Here is a 13,428-nt window from a genome sequence, read left to right on the forward strand (position 1 = left end):
TTCATTCGCGCTTTCCTTGACTCATGGAGCTGCGTGAATTTTATTACAACTTTTCGCCACGATATGGCAATTTAAGTCCGCTTGATACTGTAAGGCGTAAGCCATTGTTCCAAAGGAGATTTTATTTGTGTCGCCAGCATAGCCTATTGACAATTTATGTTGTAAATAGGCCTACCTTATAAGCCTACCTGTAGCTTAGGGAAGCTAACAGCTTTCTATTAGGATCTAGTTTGTTAGTTACAGTTTTTTCATAACTCCCTGATGCATTTTTTGCATTTAGAATAGCCAGAGCGTGGATATCTCAATCGAAAATTAAACAAGATCGGTGCCTATGGACTAGGCTGGGTGAACCCAGCCTGATCTGCCCGCTATTTATTTTTTGATTTCTTAAAAGATTGAGCTTGGTCTGGTGAAAGCCAGACTAGCCATGGACCTCAGTTACACAATGCAAGGGAACATGAATCAGCCTATATTTGCACGAACAATAACGGACAACAGCTCTTCAACTTTGGCCCGTTAAAATGTGTATGAACAGTCTAGCGACGCATTTCATCAAGGCCCATTTGGACATGTCAGTTATTTGCACCACTGGTTAGATGTAAAACAGCATTTCGTTTCAGACTACTGTTACTTAATTTGTGCATTGACAATAAAGTATCACATGAACTAAAGATGACTAAAATCTTATGTAGAAGAAGAAACATTCACAAAAAATCCATCCATCCAAAAATGACCTTTATTTTTGATAGCTGTTGAAAACGGCATGGAACTGACAGATGTTTTTTGTTTATAAATAAATAAATAAAATTATGCTGATACCTTTTGCTTTTCCCAAATACAATGTAGCCTACAGGTGTAAGTGACCTTTCATCAATCCAGTTGCAATGGATGAACTGTGATGAACTGCCCTACTTGTGATTGTTTAGAGATTTTAAAGGTTTTATAACAATGCTACATCTTCTTTGGCTATTCTACAATCTATTCACCTTTTCAGCACCAGTAGGCTACTTTCTGTGCAGCCGCACTCACACTAAACAAGCATACACAAAAGTTTCAAGAGTGGGGGATGGAGTAAAAGATGGAGACAAATTGAAGTGTGATTTATTTTCGCGGAACGGATGTACAGGACTGAGCGGCGGTCATATTTTGTACCGCTATGCGGTACATCTAGTTATTATTATTATTATTTGCCTTTTGTATCTTTTATTGTTCTTGTTTTGTTGTTTTGATTATTGTTGTTGTTTTGTAACTCAGGGCATTGCTGTAAAAGAGCTTGATGCTCAGTCAGTTTCTCCCTGAATAAAAAACGGTTGATGATGAGTTAGCAAAAGTATTTTGAATAGCATACTTTGTGACATTCATACAATAACAATAGGAATACAATCTGTAGAATCATGCATCATTCCATTGTATGAATACATTCATGCCTAGGGTAATGGGGTGTGAGTAAACATCTAACGTTATTCAGGCCTATTCTATTAAAGTATTATGTAGGCTTAGACACTAGTCCGAATCAGTTTTAACACGGATTTTCGGAACAAATCCGATCCGCGTCCACAAACGCCGTATCAGTTTCATGGTATATATGATGTGCGTCCACATTTCTCCATTGATTTGTAAATCTCTAGGCCGTTCACCCTTTGCCAAGTCCTGCATCCTTATCAAAGATCCTTGATTACTAGCAGAGCCCGTTTACGGAGAGCCGGATCACTCCCTATTAACTCCATTGTACCGGCAATCTGTTGCAGTTCCGCTAGAGGCGATCACGAATAAGTGCAAAAACAATGGGGGTCTATGGAGCTAGACGGCTTTCACCTGGTTGAGGTTGAGAAATCAAAGATTTGATTGTGGTTTCTGCAAGCTCAATATGGATTATAGGCCAAAACTTGAATGAACGAGTAGTCACGTCATTTCGATTTCTTACAGATTGGGTCGTTGTTACCCACAACACACTAGCTTTCTGCTAATGAATGACGTCACTGACACATTTGAAAGGCTTTTTAGAACAAATAAGTGACTCAAAAAATATAATACTCAGCGGTTTGTATTTTTTCTGCCCCCTCTTTCGACTGCAACATTGAAATTTCTGGGCAAAAAATTATATCCCGAGAAAAGTGGATTTGAGGGGTACAGCTCCATAGACCTCCATTCATTCTGCACTTATTCGTGAGCGCCCTCGCGGAAATTGTCGAACGTTTGCGCCTCTCGTTCCGAACTTCTATACTCTTTGTTAACCCTCTCTGTCCTTATGTTACTGTTGCTAGGTCAGATAAACAATGGCCATGCAGTGTTAAAAACCTGCATTACAATTCTTAATTCTGATTCTTGAAAATCATGATAAATGTACAGTCAACAAGTATGGATACAAGGAGAGAAATAACCATCAGATAAAATCTGCAAAATGTTTGCCAAGTTTGGGTGCAATAGATTGCTCGCATGCGACTAACTTATAATTCCCATTATAATGCCAGCCAGGTCTTTGTCTGCTAAAATGAATGAACAAAATAGCCTACCACACAGTGCTTCTAATGATCAAGAGGGATTTATTTGTCACATACACAGTTACAGTATAAACATAACTGTATACAGCGTCTTTGAATGAAGTTGCATTATCCGTTGCCATTCACTGTAGGCTACTCGTCAAATTAATAAATTTAGTTTACTTCTTGAAAGGCATCATCACGTGAAACGAGCACAACGAACCAGGGAAGGGAACATGGGCTTGTACATCATCTCTTTTCAGATGGTTCCGCAACACACCGTCTACATTCGTCCGATACGGTTCCGGTGCAAAATGAGTTTGGAGTCTCCAGCAGATCCAAACTGCTCCTCTCCAGGGAATCGGATGCAACAGTCTAATGTGGACGGGAGTGCGAATCGTAACAAAGGTGTGTCGGATACAAATTAATCTGAGCTAGTGTGGACATGGTGGAAAACAGAGAGACACTCTAGTCTGGATGGCATGGTGTCCATAGCCCACTGAAGTTTGAGGGTGATGATCGGCTACAGGAAAAGAAGAACGTCCAACTCTGATGATTTGTGTGAAGTTTTTAAGCCCCCCTAAAGAATTTGTTTACCTTACAATAACTTTTCCAAAATAGTTTTGATGGCACATAAACTCTCAAAGGGGCACTACGCAGGATTTTCACCTTAATATAACCTTTACGAAGCCAATTTGATGGAAACGAACTTGTAATAGGGGAATCATTCACCGAGCATAGCATAGCCGTAGCGAGTCGCTAACAAGAGAACCAGCATGCAACTTCAAGAATAGTCAACCCGAAGACATCTCGTGAGAATCGTGAAACATTACCTTGTCAGTAGATATAGCTCTTTGGAGATAGTTTTTTTCCTGTTGCCTTCGCCTCCACAACAAAAGCATTTTCATTGTGTACAGGGCAAACAAGCCACAAGAAGTAGGCTATTTACAATGGCAGAGAAAAATATAAATATATCGGGGAGCCATAGACTGGTCAAAAATACCTGAAACTGCATAGTATACCTTTAATAGGGCGAACGGCACTACTGCCTCACTCTGAGCAGGGCTTATCACTTCTAAAATAGGCAAGCGATAAGCAGCAAGAGACTGCTCTTGGTGCATTCAATCTTTATTGTATTGTTGTTATGTTTATAGTTTGTTGCAATGACACACATTTAGTTAATTTATTAATGTGCTTCTCAACTAGGGGTACCCTAAGAGCTTCTTTAGTGCTGCTGTAAGTGGTGGCATTCATAACAGGGTGGCCAGGAGGGGGCAGTCTTATCCTGTGGTTCAGGTTTGTTTCAGCCAAATGATGTGCTACTACAGTATGTAATCAACCACAAATACCACCACTGGCATATTAAGCCATTTCATTTAAGCATGGTTTCAATCCGAAATAAGGCATTATACCCCTCACAGCAAGTAGGCCTATGTATTAAATGCAAAGTTCACAATTCCAATCCAACAACACTACAATTAGTATAGGCTTATGAATACTGTAGAATTGCAGTATGGTGTGCGTACAGAAACCAGATTACATGTTACAAGCACAACTTTGTTCTACTGGTTAGCAACTATATACATACATAGCATACATATCTTACAGCGAGACCGGGAGTAAATCTCGAACTATGGCAGTGGCAGACAATAGTAGGCAGAACCACAGAGGTGTTGCCAAACTGATGGAGGGTGGTCCGCCACTGGGTGTGGTAGTGGTCACTGCCGTAGTGGTCGCTGTCGTAGTGGTAGGTGGAACTGCCGTAGTGGTCGCTGTCGTAGTGGTTGGTGTCGTAGTGGTCGCTGTCGTAGTGGTCGCTGCCGTTGTGGTTGCTGTTGTAGTGGTTGGTGGAACTGCCATTGTGGTCGCTGCCGTAGTGGTTGGTGGAACTGGTGTAGTGGTCGGCAGCTTGATGGAGTGGGAGCAGGAGCCGACATTGCCCTCCTTGTCCGTGACGGACAGCTTGAGGTCTGGAGTGCAGCACGAGGTGCGGTACAACCGATGGATCACAGTCACGCCCGCACCTGGCCCTGTTGTGCTCTCACTGATCAGATCACTGTCCCCCTGCTGGACCCAGACCCTCTCCACGCCCGTGCCATTGCCGTCAGTGATGTCGACCGAGACGTCCCATGAGGCCGAGCTGCAGTCGTCTGCGCAGGTGTTGTTGACATTAACCACATTACACACAGGAGGGGTAAAATCGGTCACCTTTTGGGGAAGTGTACAGACAGAAAGTCAGAGTCAGTTATTTCATTATAAAGGCAATGTGTTCACAGCGTCTGGTACGGCACACATGCCCTTTTAAACTAGGCTTACATGCAATATACATCACTGGACTGCTTAACACTACACTTTGACTGTCAGAGGATGTCAAAATGTTTGTTTGTTTGATCATCATGTAACAAATCGATCACCTTCTTCATCACAGAGAGCCGCACTACGGCGTAGTTGGAGTCGTGGGTTCGTGAGGACTCTGCGTTGATGGTCAGGGTGACATCAGTGCCTGAGGCGATGCCGGATGGAGCAGTGATGGTTAGCGTCCCTTTAGCCTCCACGCTACTCCCACTGGTAATGCTGCCACCACAAGGAGACAGAAATACTATGGCCTTATTGAACGTATATGTGGAGTTTTTTAGGCTTTAAGTTGTCTTGAATGCAGCTACACAGCACTCTACCACTGACTTGCATTACATTTAATGCAAAGTGATATTACAAGAGAGTTCACTGCCACAAACTATAGAGTATTGGGCAAAAGCATGGGCGTTTTTGACATCATGTGAAAAGGGTTGTTCATTTACATTCTGTTGATATTTCTAGGTCATTTTTTAAATGCTTCAAACTAAAGAAAAACTCCACACTTCTTAAATAACACCTTTAAGAGTCATCTACAGATTAGTCTTAGATCTGTCCAAGATTTAACAATTTTAGTCCTAAAATGTTTGGGTTTTGGCAAAAACAGAGTGTGAATAGATATTGCTGGATAATCACCATGATTTATTACAATTATTGCATGCCTCTTGTCTTCTAAATTGTACTCATGTTTTTGTTTGCTTGCTGCTTGAGATGTGCTCACCTTGAAGGGTATTTCATGGCAAAGTTCTTGTCGTTTGTTGCCTGGATGTTGAACGTGGTCCCTGTCTCACTGCTGGTGATGCTGAAAGGTATGTTTATAGCCTTCCCTGGCTCCATACTGGTGTCAACTACAATCTGCAGCACAACCACACTTTTAGAAAACTATTTCAACAATACTTGGTGAGTTTCAACAGAAATGGTGCAAAATGATTTTGTGGCATTGTGGCGGGGAAGAGTGAACTTAGATAAACTTGTATCAGGCCACTGAGACAGGATAAAATATAAGTATAAGTATATAAGAATATATACTTTTTTGATCCCGTGAGGGAAATTTGGTCTCTGCATTTAACCCAATCGGTGAATTAGTGAAACACAAACAGCACACAATGAACACACAATGAGGTGAAGCACACACTAATCACGGCGCAGTGAGCTGCCTGCTACAATGGCGGCGCTCGGGGAGCAGTGAGGGGTTAGGTGCCTTGCTCAAGGGCACTTCAGCCGCGGCCCACTGGTCGGGGCTCGAACCGGCAACCCTCCGGTTACAAGTCCAGAGTGCTAACCAGTGGGCCACGGCTGCCCCAATTACTGTATGTTAGGTAGGCAGAACTGCAGCTTATGTAAAATAAAGATGTGTTTGTTTAAATTCAATGTGAGGACTGCTCAGCTACTACTGACTGTAGTGTAAAAATATACCCACCACACTGTTAGCCAGGCTTGTGCAAAATTCCAGAATTGAATTGAACCTGGGTCTTAAATTCCAATTCAATTATTGAATTTCACTAGCATTTCAATTGAGGTAGCAAACAGGAAGCAGAATTGCAACTCAAATTTTGCACAACCCTGCTGTTAGCACATGGTGTGAGGATATTTTTACACACAAAATAGCTTACCCATAAACAGTGTTGGGGTTGTTACTCAGAAAAAAAGTAATCCGTTACAAGTTACTCATTACTACTTTAAAGGAACACGCCACCCAAAATCAGTAGTAATATATGTTCTTACCTTAACTTTCACGAGTTGAGTCATACCTCTCCCGCGTCCTTATGTGCACTCAAACGCTCTGGCGCGCGGCGCGAATGTGTTAGCATGTTGCTATGCTAGCGGGCTCTGCCGTAGCCGTAGAGGGAGTAAGATGGCATTAATCAAACACATCCACGTTTTCCCTACTTAAATACAGTTGCACAAGTAGTTGATAAAAATGTGTAAGGTCACACAACATGAAACGTGACGATATTCCAATTGTAGCCTATCCCCAGAATATCAGCAGCAAACTCAGTCTCTGTCTCGCAAAACAGTCTCCAAATAAAACGCACATCGGCCTGTTACCTAGCCTATTATGTGTGCCAATATAGCCTATCGTCCAAAATGCTTGATTGCATTGCATTCTCCACATTTTTAGCTAAATTTTCATGTACCACATCAGCATTTTTGTTCCGTGAATCTTTTGTAAATTGCTTTACAATAGCGTCGGGCCCTTGTCGGCAACCTTTGGCTTGCCTCTTGCCACTATTCACTCCTTCGTCTTCCGATGTCATTTCTGAGTCATCTACAAGATGTTTACACACACATACACACACACACACATTCACCTCCGTAAATAGAACCAACTTGACGTTGACTTCAACCTGTGCTATATCCTAGATGAGACTGCCTGGGTTGTTTTGTTTTGATATCAAACACATAGTAATTGTAGCCTTCAGGGAATAGGCATTTAAAAGAGAGACAGAGAGTGATATGACTTGTATGACTTCTATAAGCTCAATAACATCCACAGCGGAAAAAAGAAGGTAAGAAAAAAAGTCGGAAAACTTAGAAGGCAAGCAAGCAAGTTTGGCGGTTGTTACTAAAAATGTGTACATGCACGTTGCACTGTTGTGCGGTGGACTTTCGGAATGAATGGAGTCAGCGTTTCTTTAATATCGAGGCGCTAGTTTGTCCGATCGGCCTGCTGGTAGGCTATAAAATGAATTGCGCTGTCTGTCTGAAAAAGACGCGCTCTCTTCCCATGCAGTCAAAATGAATGGGAGTCTTCAGAACAGGCTTGTCATCGGCTACGTTTATACGGTGACGATGAAAAGAGAAGACGCAGAAGTGGCGTCTCGTCTTCATTTTTTTATTCACGTTTAAACGAGCATTCCCAGGGGGAAATCTTTGTTTATATGAAGACGCAAGAGTATGTGATATTCGATTGGATATGCATTCCAGACCGCTGGGTGGTGGTGTGATAGAACCCGGTGCGCCACGGCGCAGACATTCTAATTTGACAGTTTAGCCAGAGAGGTAATCAAGGATCTTTGGTTTAGCCGTTTAGACGGAGACGCAACCCAGGTCGTCTTCAAAACTCTACACTCTGGAAGGAGTCTTCAGATTTTTGCGTATTCAAGCCCCGACAGTGGGGTCGCCGTGTAAACGAAAGGCACTTATGATAAAATATTTTGTCGTCTTCCTTTGCAATCGTCCTCGTATAAACGGCCCCATAGTGTCACCCTGACATGCCACTGCGTAGGCTAAAGTAAAATGTGAATGACTTGTTATTTTATCAAGGATTTCTTTCTTTTTGCAAAAAATAAAGTACAATAGGCATTAATTAGTAGGCCAGCAGCATGTTGAAATTATGTGCCAAATTGCGTTTTTTATTAGGTGATGATAAAATGATAAAATGATAAAATTGTAAAAGGACATGACCGAAGCTGAGGCAAGCCTGACAATAGGCCTATACAGTAGGCCCGACGGTAATTGTAAAGCAATTTACAAAAGATTCACTGAACAAAAATGCTGATGTGGTACATGAAAATTTAGCTAAAAATTGGAGAATGCAATGCAATCAAGCATTTTGGACAACGTGGAGAGACAAGCCGGCAGCAGATTAAATGCTCGAGAGAGAAAAAAAAGGACGTGCAGACTGTTTTAAAAGGACGTGCAGACCGAAGCTGCAGCAAGCAGGTGATATTTAGACATTTATTTCAGACAGTCTCTGTCTCGCAGAACAGAGTTTGCTGCTGATATTCTGGGGATAGGCTACAACATAGCCAATGTAGGACTTTAGCCTTTTAATATATTTGCTGCATTGGATCAGTCTTTCTAGAAAGAACAGGCAAGAGCTTTCTAGCCTCACGTCAGCAGCGCCGAATCACATATACATTAAAACACAGCGGATGCCGGGCGGGTGCGGTTTTGAAAATTGGTCAAAAAACTTTGCTGATGGATGGATTAAGTTTTGCTATGCAGTTATGGTTGAAATAAAAGCCCATCAGCATCTCTAGTGTGTGTGGCTCAGAGGGAGGGTGAGGCTGAAATTCGATCAAGCATGGATTCTAAACTCTGTGGTGGATAGGATCTACAATTAGGTGTTAATTAATATTACTACCTAGGTCGAAGTACTCCCAAGTGCTATTGCGCCAGACGTTGTAGTTCTCCTGTTTATTCGCTTGGAATATCGTCACGTTTCATGTTGTGTGACCTTACACATTTTTATCAACTACTTGTGCAACTGTATTTAAGTAGGGAAAACGTGGATGTGTTTGATTAATGCCATCTTACTCCCTCTACGGCTACGGCAGAGCCCGCTAGCATAGCAACATGCTAACACATTCGGCCGCCAGAAGCGTTTGAGTGCACATCTGGACGTGAGGGAGAGGTATGACTCAACTTCGTGAAAGTTAAGGTAAGAACATATATTACTACTGATTTTGGGTGGCGTGTTCCTTTAAATTGTAATGAAATTACTTTACTTGTTAGTCATTTTGGAAAGTAACGTGTTACTCGTTATCGTTTCTTTACTTGAGTTGGTCTCTAACTTAACCAGGGTGCAACATTCAAAGAGTTAGGCAACATTGTTATTTGCAATTTCAGATTCGGCATTGGTCAGCTAAAAGTAGCCTAGTAGGCTTATACTTTCACTAAAAATAGTCTATATTAATTTTGTCGCCATTGCTAAATTTACTTTGTGTTTACTTTTATTTTACCGTTATGTGTGTGTGCTTTAACATCAGTAAAGCTTTGGGCTTCATTCAGCGTTTTGTTCTTCCATTGGAAATTATTCTTCTACATTTGCTGCCTGCTGCATCCTTTCTGTTAAACGTTTGAGGTCTTGAGTTAATGCATTAGGTAAACATTGTTTGCTGGTAACCTGCCACATAGCCAACAGATTCTTGCGTGCGTACATTCTCATTCTCTCTCTAAAATGTGTCCGTTATAGGCTGGCTAAGTGCGTATTTCTTCTGCATAAAGTTGAACGAACACATTTGTTTATTGTACAGAAGTACTGTAGGGCAAATTAATTTACGAACCAAAACACGGCCCATAAGCCTCTATTGCTTGTAACCTTTTAAATACGTCCGCTAGATAGTTTAAATCGCCAACAAAATTGTTTTTTGCAGAAGCCTACCCTAGGCTACAGATTAGTTCTTAAAAGATATTTTTCCACTACTGTCTCATTTATCAAAAAGGTGCTTTCTCTTCGTTCTCCGCAAATTAAGTTACAGGTAGTTCCATAGAGAGACGTTAAAATAGTGTTTGCGATTGACAACATTGTGATAAGAAGGCTATAACACTAACTTTGCAAAGTTAACTTGAATGCATCAATTTTGAACAAAGTTCCAGCACCAGTTGTAGTCTGCAAGAACAGTTCTTGCACAAGCCACTGTTTTGATTTGCGTATAGGGGAGGTGCGGGCTGAAGCCAACCTGTTTGAGGGAGAGCGGTCCATGGAGAGAATGCGTGCTCTACCCTCCGCATATATACTACAATGACATAATGTGTCTAGGCTAATCTATATTTTCAATAAGCAATCACTGCATGCCAACAATAAGTCAATATATTAGAGATATTGTGAGTAACGCAGGAATGGACGTTACAGTTATTCAGTAACGTCTGTAACTATTACTGAAATTTGAATTGTAATGCGTTACCTTACTTCGTTACCCAATAAAATAACGAAATTACAGTACGCATTACCCCCAACACTGCCCATAAACTATAATTACCCCTGTTATCATAAACTGTAGTGAGACTTCTCCCAAGACTCATGGTTAGTACTGTAGACTATGTGGTGTAGTAATAATTCTACACACCTTTACTGAGACTGGAGTGAGAGACATCTGTGTGGTGGACTGCCTATGGAATTGGCTGGAGGTGGAAGTGTCCTCTCCCTTAAGCAGAACCACGAACTCGCCTGCAGGGGCGCTGTTCACGAACACCAGGAAGTTACCGCCGCCCATCTCCTGCACGGTTCCTCCAGCCAGGCCTGAGCCAGATACCTCCACCAGGGCAGCCTCCAGCACTTTCAGGGTCTCGGGACCGTGGGGGCCAGTGAGCGTCAGCAGCAGTTTGGTTGGCGAGCCTAACGGGAGAGAGATAGAGGGAGGAAGCGATGGGAGTGGAGAGAGAGAGAGAGAAATGAGGATGAGAAGAGCGATAACGAGTGAATTATGTTCCAAAAGCTGTCACAGTATGCCCCGGAAAAGACAGTAATAACTGTTGACTTGCCCTACCTGCCTGTGGGCGTCCATCAATGACTCCATACCCCGGGTGAGGCCCTTCGAATGTCTCCACAAAATTATAAACAAAAGTGATGGCACTCTGACCTGGAGATGACAGACACACACACACAGATGCTTGATGGATGCATACACAACACTTGTTGTGTATACAACACACAATCACAAAAACTCTTGTGGCTTTCCCCTTCCCCACAAAGCTACAGTTGGAACAGGTATATGAACTTCAAAAACCCAGCAGGATGAAAAGGAGACCCACCGGTTACTTTGACAGTGTAGGCTTCACGAGTCTTCATGTGGATTTCCCATAATCCTGTCTGTTCCGGGGTGTTGAGTCGGACACGTTTCAGATTGCCCACAGTCTGAATTGTTCCCAAGGGTCCAGCTGTCTGTGTGGAACTCTGAGACACACCTAGGATGAGACAGAACGATAAATTACATGAAAGGCACAGTCTACCACAACAGATTTTGTGCAATAGTTGATCAATTGTCCAAACTTTGTGCAGTGCAGCTGAATGTCATCCCAATGCAGTTAGAATTGCACCTAACTCAATGTCAATCGTGCTGACTATTTTTAATCAGTGAAATGAGTCAATGGTTTTTCATTTTGTTGCGGTATGCCATTTAAAATAAGTAACCTGTTGTGTTTTAAAGTATCTGTTTTGAATGTGAACGCCCACTATCATCAGCGAGTTAAAAGACTGAAACCCAGGAATGTCATATGGCAGTTGTATCCACTAAGCCTGAAAATAGTGACAAACAATGACTGGACCATTCATAAGGCATTCTGTATATCACAAATCTCCTATGCTCTATATTGGCATTTGTTTAGTGATGCTGCTGATTGCAGTAATTTATGTCACTCTAAAATGAAAGCAGCCTGACACCTAGAGTACAGTGCTGCCAAGATACACATGCAAAATGTGCACACACACAAGTGCATCACAACATAGCAGAACACATCCTCTCCATCTAGTCTTCACAGGTGAGTCTACAGATGCACCACAGGGGAGGGAGAGCAGGTGAGGAGAGAGAGGAGAATCCCTGAATGAAAGGGAAGTGTCATATGCCTAGGAAGAGACCTAGCAGCTACCAGTTGAACAGCAGGACACACCTGGCAGCTGAAAAAGGCCACCAACAGCCTGCTTGTGACCAGCTCATTATAGTTAGAGGTGTCTGTTGTGATGGCATTAAGTGCTAGCCTGATGTAGTCATACTCAATTCTAGTCAGAATATGAGTCTGATACTGCTCCATTGGGACATAATTATGGGGCGTGTTTCAACCGATACAGGGGGGGAATGCCTCTGCACTCAATTGGATAGACCTAACCAATCAGAGCAACGAAATAGCTTACCGTGAGGTGTAGGAAGAAAACACACGAACCATCCTTCTTCTCCACAAATGCCTTAACATTGTTTTCTGGTCTTTTGTAAAAGTTAGTGCCGTCAATAACTTCTAGCCTACAACACTCATTAGCGAAATTTAAGAGATACGTAGTAAGGTAGGCTATTAGGAAAAAACTGAAAGCCTATATCCCCTCCGTTTTTAAAAATAATTCTGTTGAACACTGATATGCTACAAACATGTTAAACAGCTGGGAAAGGCTGTCGCAAATCCCTCGAACAAGTGGTCAATCAGAGATTTCAAACAAACAAGGGAACATGTCGCAATGCAACAGCGCTGTTTTCCCTTGATGAAAGTGAAACCATGAGTTTTCCCACATCTCAACTTTGGCCAAAGTTTTCAGAAATAATCGTTTTCAGTGATAAAACCTAATTAAATAATATGCATTTTTCATATGGGGTCTTAAAAGCCATGTATCCTAGCCACAGCGTTTTTGTTTCAAACATAAGCCTAATCTAAGCGTGCTCAGATGACGTGATAGACCAGGCGCTGTTGCTCACCTGTCCATCATCGTAAAGGCCGATTTGATTGGTCCGCCCGATCTAGGGCGGGCATACTTGCTCCACAATAGAGTAACGCCAGACCGAACTTCCCGACCTCAAATGTTGTGGGCGGGACTAAGTTCGGAATGGCACCCAGGCTAATTAAGTGCATCGGGGAAAAGAATGGGAATTGCAAATGCCTCTTGGTGTCTGTGAATGCCTGAGCTCTGGCTGTCACATTAATGACATTTCCTAAAGAATATGTCACAACAATCTGCTACACGCTGACGTTGGTTCAGCAGACATACTGTCGTACCTGTGGGGTTTCGCAGAGTGAAAGCTGTTGAAGTCCCCGTGATGTACAGGGTCACATTAGAAACAGACTCATCCAGGAGGAAGGAAAAGGTCTCCACTGCACCAGGGTTTCTGGCTCTTTGTAGAATTGTCACCTGAAACATAAAACAATCAAACAAATGTAAAGATGGGCT

At 42.3% G+C, this 13,428-nt stretch overlaps 1 protein-coding gene across 1 annotated transcript in view; it reads right to left on the reverse strand.

The window, feature by feature from the left end:
* Positions 1-3,592: 3,592 nt before the first annotated feature.
* LOC125303144 (von Willebrand factor A domain-containing protein 7-like) overlaps positions 3,593-13,428 on the reverse strand; it is a 30,881-nt gene continuing 21,045 nt past the window's right edge. The window contains exons 11-17 of the mRNA XM_048256688.1: positions 13,257-13,389; positions 11,313-11,465; positions 11,048-11,140; positions 10,628-10,896; positions 5,554-5,687; positions 4,895-5,054; positions 3,593-4,688 (exon numbers count right to left, since the gene is read on the reverse strand). Of these exons, the coding sequence (XP_048112645.1) occupies positions 4,083-4,688; positions 4,895-5,054; positions 5,554-5,687; positions 10,628-10,896; positions 11,048-11,140; positions 11,313-11,465; positions 13,257-13,389 (1,548 nt within the window). The 3' untranslated portion in view covers positions 3,593-4,082. The remainder of the gene's footprint in view (positions 4,689-4,894; positions 5,055-5,553; positions 5,688-10,627; positions 10,897-11,047; positions 11,141-11,312; positions 11,466-13,256; positions 13,390-13,428) is intronic.

Source organism: Alosa alosa, chromosome 1 (genome assembly GCF_017589495.1).
Source record: "Alosa alosa isolate M-15738 ecotype Scorff River chromosome 1, AALO_Geno_1.1, whole genome shotgun sequence".
NCBI classification, from domain to species: domain Eukaryota; kingdom Metazoa; phylum Chordata; class Actinopteri; order Clupeiformes; family Clupeidae; genus Alosa; species Alosa alosa.